Below are 12,500 nucleotides of genomic sequence, written 5' to 3'. Positions count from 1 at the left end.
CAGTTTTGTCTTAAAATGTAATCAAAATTCTCTAAAACGGGACTTTTCCACCAAGCTCTTAAATTTTGCCATATTTCCTTCTTTTCAATATTGGGATATAATCTTTTCCAGTACTCTTCTGCTTTTGGTGTAACAAAAACATCTTTACGTAAACAAGAATAAAACATTTTCAGTATACCATCTTTAAAAGCATATTGATTTTCTTTAAAGTTTATCACCCTTCCTTCATCTCTGTGCATTTCCAATTTCTTTTCTATAATTTCTTTCCATTCTTTTGGTATATTTTTTTTCAAGTTGTTAAACTGATTTTCAATAACTCTTTTAGTTTCGTTTTCATAGTTTTCTATTATTGCATCTTTTATTACGTGCACCTGTACATAACCAGGTATCACTTCATATAAAATATCTTTAATTTGCTTTATTCCTGCATTAAACCATTTCTTATAAAAAATAGTATTATTCCCTTCTTTAATGTATTCATTTAAAAACAGCGGTTGCTTTAAAATCTCTTCTTTACTAAATGAACAATCAATATGCTTTCTAAAATCTCCCCATGCTTTAATAACCTCTTTGTAGAATTCTGGAACTTTATTCATCATATTCTCTTTGGGCTTCATCCATAATATATATTCTTGTATTTCCCCACATTTATTTAAAAAATACCTCATCACATCTTTCCATACATGTTTTTCTTCTTTCCAATATTTATTTACAGTTTTAATTCTTATGCTTTTCATTCTGATTAGTGGATCAATTAAACCTAAGCCTCCTTCTTCAACTTTACCAATTATGGTGTCATAAGCTATTTTGGAAGGTTTTCCATCCCATAAGAAATCCAAAACAATAGCTTTTATCTTTTTATACACACTCATTGGCAAACTCACTGTACCTAAAACATACCACATTTTTGATAAAAATAAAGAATTTAAAACTAAAACTTTCCCCTTTAAAAACAAACCTCTTAATTTCCAGAAATGTAATCTTTTCTCCATTCCCTTTAAAACTTCCTCCCACATTAAATTCCTTGTTTCATTTTCATTTTCACCAACCCTTGTACCTAAAATTTTCATATCAACTTTCTCCTCTTTAAATTTAATTTTTTCTGGTAAAACATTTATTTTTCCCAGTCTCATGTATTTAGTTTTTTCCTTATTAATTTTTGCTCCTGTTCCTTTACAATATCTGTTTAAAATTTCCTCTACTTTTTCAATACTTTTAATATCTTTTACTATTAAAGTGGTATCATCAGCATACTGAAATATTTTGTGTTCTAAGTCTGTTCCTTTTATACATAATCCTCGTATTTGCGTTTCATTATCAATTGCTAATCTCAATGTTTCAGATACAAGTGTGTATAATAGTGCTGACATTGGACATCCTTGTCTTATTGATCTTGTTATTTTAAAATCTTTAGTTAAAAAAACATTTACTTTTATACAGCTTGTTATATCTGCATACAAACATTTTATCCATTGTAAGTATCTTTCTCCAAAACCAAATCTCTCCATTACATCCATCATATATTTGTGTTCCACTCTATCAAAAGCTTTTTCTAAATCGACACTGATTATATATCCTGTTTCTTTTTCCTCTCTCATATACCATATTACATCTCTTATATTGTTTATGACATCAGTTATGTCTCTTTTTAGAACTGCATATGCTTGATTTGTTTTAATTATGTTAGGTACAACTACCTTTAATCTATTAGCTAAAACCTTTGCTAAAATTTTATAGTCCATGTTCAGCATGCTTAAGGGTCGATAATTTTTTAAGTCTCCCTTGTCTCCATTTCTTTTATAAATCATTTTCACCATTCCTTTCTTCATACTATTTGTTAACTCCCCTTTTTCATAAATATCACTGTATATTTCATTTAAAATAGGAATTAAAACATTTTTAAAAACTTTATAAAACTCAACTGGTAGTCCATCTATTCCTGGACTTTTCCCATTTCTCGACTGATCAATAGCTGTTTCTATTTCTAAATCCGTTATCTCACTCTCACACATTTCCTTGTCCTCTTTATTTAATTTTGCTGTTATTTTTTCTAATAAAAAATGTTCATCATTTAAATTTACTCCATTTTCTGTAAATAATTCCTTATAAAATTGTCTAGTTTCGTTTAAAATTCCCTCTTTGTCTTCTACAGTTTTCCCATCTTGTGTTTTTATACATTTTATTATAGCTGCTCTCTGTCTTGTTTTTTCTAATTCATAAAAGTATTTTGTACTTCTTTCTCCTTCTACAATGTCTTTAGCTCTGCTTCTAATAATTACTCCTTTACACTTTTCTTCTTCAATTTTCTTCAGCTTTTCCTGTAATTCTATTATTTTGTCAACATTTATCCCATTTACTTTACTCATTTCTTCATTCCATTCTTTTCTAATTTTATTTTCCTTGAATTTTTTTGCCTTTTTTATTTTTTCTGATATATTTATTGAGTATTCTTTTATACTATTTTTCAGATTATCCCACCATAAACCTGTTTCTGTTTCAAACATTTCATCATTCACACTATTAATTATTATATTTTCTATATCCATTTTATAACTTTCTATTTTTAACAGCTCAGTGTTGAGTATCCACACTCCTGGTCCTTTTTCAATCTCATTAAAATTCATCGTTATCCATAAAAAATCATGATCACTTTCACTATAGGTTTTATATAAAATTGTGTTAACATATTGTACTTCTTTTTTCTTACATAAAAACAAGTCAATTCTACTTTGCTTTAAAATCCTATTTGCAATTTCTCTTCTTGAATATTCTCTTTTCATACCATTTCGCTCTCTCCCTACGTCTACCAAATCACATTTTCTCATTAAATTTTGTAGTTCATTCCTCCCTCTGTCTGTTCTAAAATTCATTGAGTCATCTATATCTATTCTTTGCATGGCAATATTAAAATCTCCTAAAATAAATATGTTTTCATTCTTTTCTATTAGTTTATCTATTTCCTTATAAAAGTTATATTTGTCCTTTTCCTCATTTGGTGCATGTATGTTGCATACTCTAAAACTTTTCCCACCATACAGAACTTTTACAATTATTATTCTTCCATTTGTGTCTTTATAGTCTAATTCTACTTTCTCAAAAATCCCTCTTTTTATTAAAATTGCTACTCCTCTATTCTTTTCTATATTCCCATTACTAAATATTTCACCATTCCATAATTTTCTCATTTCATTTTTAATCTCATTTTCCCACTTTGTCTCTTGTAAACATAATATATCACACTTTTTTGTCAAACACGTTAATCTTTCAAACTTTTCACATTTGGACAATCCTCTTACATTCAATGATACCACACATACATTACTCATTAGTATAATTATTGGATAAACCAATAACCACCATTCATTCTGAGTCACTGTCACTTAAACAAATGTTTCTTGCATCTCCTTTTTCAAATTTTTTCCTTTCCATTCTTTCTTTTATCTCTTCTCTTCTTATTTTCTGCCGTTGTAGAACCATTTCAATGTTTAGGCCACTTTTAGATCTTGATTTTAAATCTTTTATCTTTTTTCCTTTTTCTTTTTTTTCCAGTCCATAATTCCCCCTTTCAAAATCCATTGCTCTTACCTCATTTATTGCTCTTATTTCATTGTCCTCAGTCCTTGTTTTCTCCTGTCTCTCTTCATTGTTCAGTTCTATAGTGTCCTCATCATTTTGTTCCTCAGCAAATTGTCTATTATTTGGTTCTCCTTCTTCCTTGTTTGCTCCTTCTCCCAGTTCCATTTCTTTATCCTCTTGCTCATTTCTGTCCTCTTCTGTATTGTTTTCTTCTCCTGTTTTGTCCTCCTTCCTTTCTGTTGCAGTATTTTCAAGTGACGCTTGTGTTTCCATCCTTTCAACTTCCTCCTCTTTGTTGCAGTTACATCTTGTTGATGCCCTCTCGCAGCCCTGGCACTGCGGAACTTCGCAGTCCCGCACATAATGCCCCTGCTGAAGACATCTCCTGCACGTGAAATTTGGGCAGTCTTTCTTTTCATGCTCTGTACTTGAGCAAAGTCTGCACATTTTCAGTTGATTGTCATGTATCACTCTGAAATACTGCATCCCTTCTTCCGTCATGAAGCCAACATTGTATGGTAAAGATTTAACTTCTTTGGGAAACTTTACCTTCACAAATCGTGTTCCGTCTGCAACCATTGTTCCCGGATGATATTTCCTTCTTATTGGCAGTATAGGAGTTACTCCCCAATTACTCAGTTTCTGTTGTATCTCCTCATCCTGTATATAACTGGGCAAGTTCAGGAAAGATACCATTTTTTCTGTTGCACACAGCTTTTTCACTTCACATTCTTCTCCATTAATCATCAGTCCGTTAATCAATATCTCGCATTCTTTTTCACTTTCCATTGTCAGTTCAAATTCATTGTTGTTTTTCCTTCTCAGTCCAATTAATTTGCCAATCCCCACTTTGTCTTCAACTGCTTTGATTATGTTGTTTATAGTTGAGTTTTCAACATCCTTTATCATCATTGTCAGTGTGGCTTCCTTCTTATATTCTCTTTGATATCTTGCTTGCTTCTTTAGTTTGTTCAGCATTTGTTGTTTTTGACTTAAAGCATTCATTTGTCCTTCAGTATTCTTTTCACTTTCAATACTTGCAATTGATTGTAGATTACCTTTCTTTTCTTGACCACCTCCTTTCCCTTCTTTTTTCTTTGAGACAACTGTTGCCCATGTCTCATTGCTGTTTTCTCCAGCATCTTCATTTCGTGTCCTTTCAAGCATGTTTGTAGCATTTCCTTGTTCTCTGTTCCTTTTTCCATTTGTGTCCTGTCCATTCTCTTTCTCCGTAGTGTCCATTTTGTTGTTTTCTAACCCCAAAACAGTGTTACTGTTTGGGGTTAGTTAAAAATAATCTTTAACTGAAAAAACAATTAAAGTAAACTTTGTAATGCAAAAACTAAAAATAAAAAACAAAACTGCCAAAATGGAAGAGCCTCTCTCTTCCTTCTGCCACCTCACACTTCCTGCAGTGCACCAACTCTAACTCACACTAGAGGGCGTGTCCAGGGTGGTATGGCCGTAAGCGAAAGAGGCTGTCAAGAGTTGGCTATTTAAACAAGGTGCAGCACCAGGGACCGAGCGCAGCTCAGCTGCCATTGACACAGCACCGACAGAAACAATGCCCTTGAAGGCGAGAAAAAAATAACGGCAGCGAAGCTGTGACACGGGGAAGTCTATCAGCTGCCAAATGAAGGACTTCGAAAAGCTTACAGCACCTGGTATTCCCAGGCGGTCTCCCATCCAAGTACTAACCAGGCCCGACCCTGCTTTACTTCCGAGTTCAGATGAGATCGGGCATTTCCAGGGTGGTATGGCCGTAAGCGAAAGAGGCTGTCAAGAGTTGGCTATTTAAACAAGGTGCAGCACCAGGGACCGAGCGCAGCTCAGCTGCCATTGACACAGCACCGACAGAAACAATGCCCTTGAAGGCGAGAAAAAAATAACGGCAGCGAAGCTGTGACACGGGGAAGTCTATCAGCTGCCAAATGAAGGACTTCGAAAAGCTTACAGCACCTGGTATTCCCAGGCGGTCTCCCATCCAAGTACTAACCAGGCCCGACCCTGCTTTACTTCCGAGTTCAGATGAGATCGGGCATTTCCAGGGTGGTATGGCCGTAAGCGAAAGAGGCTGTCAAGAGTTGGCTATTTAAACAAGGTGCAGCACCAGGGACCGTGCGCAGCTCAGCTGCCATTGACACAGCACCGACAGAAACAATGCCCTTGAAGGCGAGAAAAAAATAACGGCAGCGAAGCTGTGACACGGGGAAGTCTATCAGCTGCCAAATGAAGGACTTCGAAAAGCTTACAGCACCTGGTATTCCCAGGCGGTCTCCCATCCAAGTACTAACCAGGCCCGACCCTGCTTTACTTCCGAGTTCAGATGAGATCGGGCATTTCCAGGGTGGTATGGCCGTAAGCGAAAGAGGCTGTCAAGAGTTGGCTATTTAAACAAGGTGCAGCACCAGGGACCGAGCGCAGCTCAGCTGCCATTGACACAGCACCGACAGAAACAATGCCCTTGAAGGCGAGAAAAAAATAACGGCAGCGAAGCTGTGACACGGGGAAGTCTATCAGCTGCCAAATGAAGGACTTCGAAAAGCTTACAGCACCTGGTATTCCCAGGCGGTCTCCCATCCAAGTACTAACCAGGCCCGACCCTGCTTTACTTCCGAGTTCAGATGAGATCGGGCATTTCCAGGGTGGTATGGCCGTAAGCGAAAGAGGCTGTCAAGAGTTGGCTATTTAAACAAGGTGCAGCACCAGGGACCGTGCGCAGCTCAGCTGCCATTGACACAGCACCGACAGAAACAATGCCCTTGAAGGCGAGAAAAAAATAACGGCAGCGAAGCTGTGACACGGGGAAGTCTATCAGCTGCCAAATGAAGGACTTCGAAAAGCTTACAGCACCTGGTATTCCCAGGCGGTCTCCCATCCAAGTACTAACCAGGCCCGACCCTGCTTTACTTCCGAGATCAGATGAGATCGGGCATTTCCAGGGTGGTATGGCAGTAAGCGAAACAGGCTGTCAAGAGTTGGCTATTTAAACAAGGTGCAGCACCAGGGACCGAGCGCAGCTCAGCTGCCATTGACACAGCACCGACAGAAACAATGCCCTTGAAGGCGAGAAAAAAATAACGGCAGCGAAGCTGTGACACGGGGAAGTCTATCAGCTGCCAAATGAAGTACTTCGAAAAGCTTACAGCACCTGGTATTCCCAGGCGGTCTCCCATCCAAGTACTAACCAGGCCCGACCCTGCTTTACTTCCGAGTTCAGATGAGATCGGGCATTTCCAGGGTGGTATGGCCGTAAGCGAAAGAGGCTGTCAAGATTTGGCTATTTAAACAAGGTGCAGCACCAGGGACCGAGCGCAGCTCAGCTGCCATTGACACAGCACCGACAGAAACAATGCCCTTGAAGGTGAGAAAAAAATAACGGCAGCGAAGCTGTGACACGGGGAAGTCTATCAGCTGCCAAATGAAGGACTTCGAAAAGCTTACAGCACCTGGTATTCCCAGGCGGTCTCCCATCTAAGTACTAACCAGGCCCGACCCTGCTTTACTTCCGAGTTCAGATGAGATCGGGCATTTCCAGGGTGGTATAGACGTAAGCTAAAGAGGCCGACAAGAGTTGGCTATTTAAACAAGGTGCAGCACCAGGGACCGAGCGCAGCTCAGCTGCCATTGACACAGCACCGACAGAAACAATGCCCTTGAAGGCGAGAAAAAAATAACGGCAGCGAAGCTGTGACACGGGGAAGTCTATCAGCTGCCAAATGAAGGACTTCGAAAAGCTTACAGCACCTGGTATTCCCAGGCGGTCTCCCATCCAAGTACTAACCAGGCCCGACACTGCTTTACTTCCGAGTTCAGATGAGATCGGGCATTTCCAGGGTGGTATGGCCGTAAGCAAAAGAGGCTGTCAAGAGTTGGCTATTTAAACAAGGTGCAGCACCAGGGACCGAGCGCAGCTCAGCTGCCATTGACACAGCACCGACAGAAACAATCCCCTTGAAGGCGAGAAAAAAATAACGGCAGCGAAGCTGTGACACGGGGAAGTCTATCAGCTGCCAAATGAAGGACTTCGAAAAGCTTACAGCACCTGGTATTCCCAGGCGGTCACCCATCCAAGTACTAACCAGGCCCGACCCTGCTTTACTTCCGAGATCAGATGAGATCGGGCATTTCCTTTTTTTTTTTTTTTTTTTTTTTTTTTTTTTTTTTTATTGAAAAAACTTTTTTAAAAATACATCATATGTAAACATTTCATAAAACATATACAAAGAACAATCTGTACATTATACATTGCTACCAAATCATCATAAACATGACATTTCACATTCACTTATATCTAGCATATCAGTCATCTTATTTTTTCCAATCAACTTAAAAATTAAGCATCAATCCCTTTTTGTGGTCTACCGTTATAAGCTCATTTTCATGAATAAAAGCTTCCTCAAAAACATCTGTTCTTAGATATTTCCACATTAAGTACACATTCTTTCTAACTACACTTTTAAACATGACATTCACGTCTATTATTTTTGCTTCAAAATATGCCATATTCCTCCTTGCCCATATTGCATACCTTGCATGACTCAGAAAAAAATTACATAAATTTACATTTTTGTCTTTGCAATTTGTATTTTCTCCAAATAAGAACAGTTGTTTCCATTCATTTCCTTGTGCATTTTTCGCCCAATTGTCCTTTATCAGTTGTTTCAATTTTTCATGAAAAAATCCCAGCTCCTTACATTCAAAGAAAATGTGCATCAGGGTCTCTGGATCAGACTTACATACATCACACTCCCTGTTTACATTTCTGTTTATTTGATGAATCACAACCTTTGTGTATATTCTATTATGCCGTAACTTAAAATCTAAATTTTCACAGTCTAAGCTGTTGTATTTCACATTTAAATTTTTCCAAATTGTTTTAACATTTAAATTTGGGAACAGTTTTGGCCACACATTTTCAGATGCAGGCAGTTTGATTTCCTTTTCCACAAACATTCCATATATAGTTTTTGTTATTACATCAGATAAACATATCTTTTTACCATTTTTGACAATAAACATTTCTGGCATTCCCCAATTTCCTGGTTTGGCACTTTCTCTCTCAATCATTTCAACCCATCTCTTTGGTAAGCTAACTCTGATGTTTTCACAAACAGAGTCTACTTGTGATTTTTTAATTTCATCATCCCACTCCACCACAGAGTCATAAATAGCTCTGTTTGGTAAAAAACCTTTGACAAATTCATATACCATGTCTTTTACTTGTCTTATTCCAGCTTTCATATACAGTCTATTATAAAACATCCTCCCTCTCATCTGTATCTTTGGATTCAGAAATACTGGCTGCTTATGTATTTGATTTATATTTTCACACTCATATCCCACTTCCATTACAAATTCAGACCAAGCACTGCATACTTCTTGATAAAATACAGGTATGTTTTCATACATTGGTTTCTTTAAAGACATGAAAACCCCTTCTTCTCCACATCCACTACTTTTACTCAAATATTCTCTCATAAAACCTTTCCACCCAAATTCCTCATTACCATATAGAAGTTTTTTCATTATTTTCACTCTTAATGCTTTCTTTTTAACGTTAAGATCAATCAGCTTTAAACCTCCTTCTGTGTAGTCTGCTATTAATGTTTTGTTGGATATTTTGACTCCTTTCCCTCCCCATATGAAATTATTCAGAACCTCTTTTATCTCATTTAAAACCCACACCGGTAAGTCAACTGCTCCTAAAATATAGTTACATTTAGTTAGAAGCAATGAATTCACAACTGTGATTTTGCCCTTTAGTCTTAATTCTCTTAATTTCCAGTATCCTAAAACTTTTTTAATTTTATTTAAGATACCCGTCCATGTGGCATTTGTTGCTTCTTTTGTATTCACTCCTATATTAACTCCAAGAATCACTGTTTGTTCTTTTGCAACTTTGAAAGGTATATCACACCCACTCAACCCCACCCCACCTATACTCATTATTTCAGATTTTTCTATATTGATTTTAGCTCCTGATGCTTTCCCATATACTTCTATATGATTCATTATTCGTTTTATACTTCTCATGTCCCTTACTGTGAACGTTGTATCATCTGCCTACTGATGAATTAAACTCACACCACCATATGGTATTTGAATTCCTCTTATTTCCTTATCTTGCTTTACTAGTGTTGCCAGCGATTCTATAGATATTGAGTATAGCATCGCTGACAACGGACATCCCTGTCTCACTGATCTTTCCAATGGAAAGGTGTTTGTTAAAACTCCATTCACTTTTACACAACTTTTTGCATTTTTATACAACAGCTTTATCCAATTTAAAATCTTCTCTCCAAACCCATATCTTCTCATTGCTTGTTCCATGAAATTGTGTTCTACCCTGTCAAATGCTTTATTTAGGTCAATGCATAGCATTAATCCTCCTTCTCCATCTTTGTCCATGCTGCTCACAACATCTCTAATTGTGCATATTGTGTCAGTGATGTCCCTCCCTGGTATGCCATAAGCTTGATTAGGTGATATTATGCTTCTCACTACTCTTTTTATTCTATTAGCTAAAATTTTTGTTAGAATCTTATAATCTGTGTTTAAAAGACTTAAAGGTCTATAATTTTCCAAATTTAGCGGACTGCCTTTATTCTTGTAAAGTATGGTGATTACTCCCAAACCTGTTGATTCTGGTATCTCTCTTCTTTCTTCCATATGTTTAAATAATTTCATCAGTATCGGTGTTAATATCTCTTCAAAAGTTTTATAAAACTCATGCGTTAACCCATCTGACCCTGGACTTTTATTCACTTTTGTTTCTTTTATTGCTTGTTTTATTTCTTCTATGTTTATATCTCTTTCACATGTCTCCCTTTCTTCATCACTTAACTTAACGTTTACAGTATTTAAAACTTTGTCCACATATTCCTGTTTTGTATTCTCTTTCTTAAAAAGTCTTTCATAAAATAATTGTACTGTTTCCAATATTTTTACATAATCTGTTATCTTTTCACCATTTTCATTTTTTAGTTCTGTAATGTAATTTTTCCTCTGCTTTCCCTTTTCCAAATTTAGAAAGTATTTTGTACACCTCTCCCCTTCAAGTGCATACTTTGCCCTGCTTCTCACTTTTGCACCTTCACATTTTTCTGTTTCATACATCTCCAATACCCCTTTTATCCTCAGAAAGTTTTCTTTTGTGTACTCAGGGTTGTTTTCTATTTTCTCTGCTTCTTTCTCTAAATTATTTCTCATGCTTTCCATCTCCATTTTTCTCTTAAAGTTCCTCTGTTTTGAATATCGTATACTTCTTATTTTTATTTTCTCTTTCAAATCCTCCCACCACTCGCATACATTATTTTCAAATAATGGATTTTCCATTTCATACCTTATACATCTTTCAATGCTCTCCCTATATGCCTCTTCTTTTAATAAACTTGCATTCAGGCACCACATCCCCCCACCCCTTGATTCTAAATTTAAACTCATCTTTACCATCATAGCAGCATGATCTCCTATTTCAATAAACTTATAACTTACATTTTTCACATACTGCAATATTTCCCTTTTTACTAAACATAAGTCTATACGACTTTGTTTTAAAACCCCTAATACTATTTGCCTTCTTGAGAATTCCCTCTTGAATGGGTTCTCCTCCCTCCAGGCATCCACCATGTTCTCACTTTGCATTAATTCATTTAAGTATCTTCTGGATGCATCTGATTTAAAATTAATACTTTTTGACACATCAAGCCTTGTGCACCAAACATTAAAATCTCCAACTACTATGCAGTTGCCTGTGCACAGTGGTTTCATTGTTTTAAAAACCTCTTTTCTTTCAGTTTCTATGTTAGGAGCATATAAATTAAGCAATCTAAAGGATTCATTGTAATACATGAAGTCTATTCCCAACAATCTACCATTACCATCGTTATGTATTTGCTTTACATTATGTATTCCTCCCTTTTTAAGCAAAATCGCCACACCGCATGCTCTCTGACTTCCATGATTTACATAAATCTCTTCTCCCCAAACATTTTTTATATCACTCATTTTATCATTTGACCAATGTGTTTCTTGCAAACAAATTACATCTGTTTTGAACTTTCTAATCACCCTCTCAAACTTTTCCATTTCTCTTAGTCCATTGCAGTTCAAACAGGCAATTTTCAGCAAGTCACACATTGCATATAGTATAAAAAAGAGGAGAACCCACATTTGAAAATGTCTTCAGATCTTACTTTTTTGTAGTCTCTTCTTCGGTGCCTTTCATTTTCCTTTTCAGCATCTTGATATTTCCGGCACTCATGTCCATTTCCTCCTCCAGTTGTATCAGTGGTGTCTCTAAAATTCTTGTCATGAAGTCTCTTCCCCTTTGATTTTCCTTGTGCTCCTTCCCATCTTGGTTCGCTTTTTCTTGACCTCCTTTCTTACCATTCCCTCCTCCTTCAAATAATAATTCCTCTTCCTCTTGAACCACTTGCTTCTGTGGGAATTTTCCCATGGCATCTTGTGAGTCATCCATCGGCTCTTGTACTTCTTCTCCAGCCCTTCGTTCTACCATTATATCTTCTTCATTCTGTTCATCTTCTTCATCTTTTTCCTTTCCTGTTATTGCGTCCTCCACACTTTCATATAGATCCAGAGAGCTTCCCATGATTTCTTCCTCTGGAATTCTGCATACACACATTGCAGTGACCATCTTACACAACTTGCATTTTCCTTTGTCACATTCGCGCACATAATGACCCTGAATGCCACATTTATAACACTTAAAGTTAGGGCAGTCTCTTACAATGTGTCCTGGTTGGATACAGACACTGCAGACTTTCACCTGTCTGTCATGTATGACCCTAAAATGTTCTGTTCCTGTCAGCGTCTCAAACTTTGTTGAGTATGGTAGCGATTTCACAGTATCTGTGAACTTAACTTTTAGAAATCGTGTTCCATCTGCAATATCCGTTCCT

At 36.7% G+C, this 12,500-nt stretch overlaps 1 protein-coding gene, 2 long non-coding RNA genes and 8 other non-coding genes across 11 annotated transcripts in view; 1 reads left to right on the top strand and 10 right to left on the bottom strand.

The window, feature by feature from the left end:
• The window catches only part of LOC148682191 (uncharacterized), a 137,174-nt gene extending 132,187 nt beyond the window's left edge, over positions 1 to 4,987 (bottom strand). The window contains exon 1 of the mRNA XM_088650356.1: positions 2,592 to 4,987. Within this exon, the coding sequence (XP_088506482.1) occupies positions 3,361 to 4,818 (1,458 nt within the window). The 5' untranslated portion in view covers positions 4,819 to 4,987 and the 3' untranslated portion in view covers positions 2,592 to 3,360. The remainder of the gene's footprint in view (positions 1 to 2,591) is intronic.
• LOC148682168 (uncharacterized) overlaps positions 1 to 12,500 on the bottom strand; it is a 283,001-nt gene that overhangs the window by 44,590 nt on the left and 225,911 nt on the right. The window lies entirely within an intron of this gene.
• LOC148682169 (uncharacterized) overlaps positions 1 to 12,500 on the top strand; it is a 204,127-nt gene that overhangs the window by 21,210 nt on the left and 170,417 nt on the right. The gene's annotated exons all lie outside the window — the stretch shown is intronic.
• On the bottom strand, positions 5,226 to 5,344 carry LOC137491927 (5S ribosomal RNA). Its single transcript, XR_015486185.1, has one exon. It is a non-coding gene; the product is annotated as a 5S ribosomal RNA (ribosomal RNA).
• LOC137491938 (5S ribosomal RNA) lies at positions 5,524 to 5,642 on the bottom strand. Its single transcript, XR_015486183.1, has one exon. It is a non-coding gene; the product is annotated as a 5S ribosomal RNA (ribosomal RNA).
• Positions 5,822 to 5,940, bottom strand: LOC137491949 (5S ribosomal RNA). Its single transcript, XR_015486182.1, has one exon. It is a non-coding gene; the product is annotated as a 5S ribosomal RNA (ribosomal RNA).
• Positions 6,120 to 6,238, bottom strand: LOC137491960 (5S ribosomal RNA). Its single transcript, XR_015486180.1, has one exon. It is a non-coding gene; the product is annotated as a 5S ribosomal RNA (ribosomal RNA).
• On the bottom strand, positions 6,418 to 6,536 carry LOC148682190 (5S ribosomal RNA). Its single transcript, XR_015944540.1, has one exon. It is a non-coding gene; the product is annotated as a 5S ribosomal RNA (ribosomal RNA).
• On the bottom strand, positions 6,716 to 6,834 carry LOC137491971 (5S ribosomal RNA). Its single transcript, XR_015486179.1, has one exon. It is a non-coding gene; the product is annotated as a 5S ribosomal RNA (ribosomal RNA).
• On the bottom strand, positions 7,014 to 7,132 carry LOC137493987 (5S ribosomal RNA). Its single transcript, XR_015489460.1, has one exon. It is a non-coding gene; the product is annotated as a 5S ribosomal RNA (ribosomal RNA).
• LOC148682189 (5S ribosomal RNA) lies at positions 7,312 to 7,430 on the bottom strand. Its single transcript, XR_015944499.1, has one exon. It is a non-coding gene; the product is annotated as a 5S ribosomal RNA (ribosomal RNA).

Source organism: Danio rerio, chromosome 4, assembly GCF_052040795.2.
Source record: "Danio rerio strain M-AB ecotype USA chromosome 4, GRCz13ab, whole genome shotgun sequence".
Taxonomy (NCBI): Eukaryota; Metazoa; Chordata; class Actinopteri; order Cypriniformes; family Danionidae; genus Danio; species Danio rerio.
The sequence above is the reverse complement of the archived record's forward strand: the minus strand, read 5'-3'. Positions and strand labels throughout refer to the sequence as shown.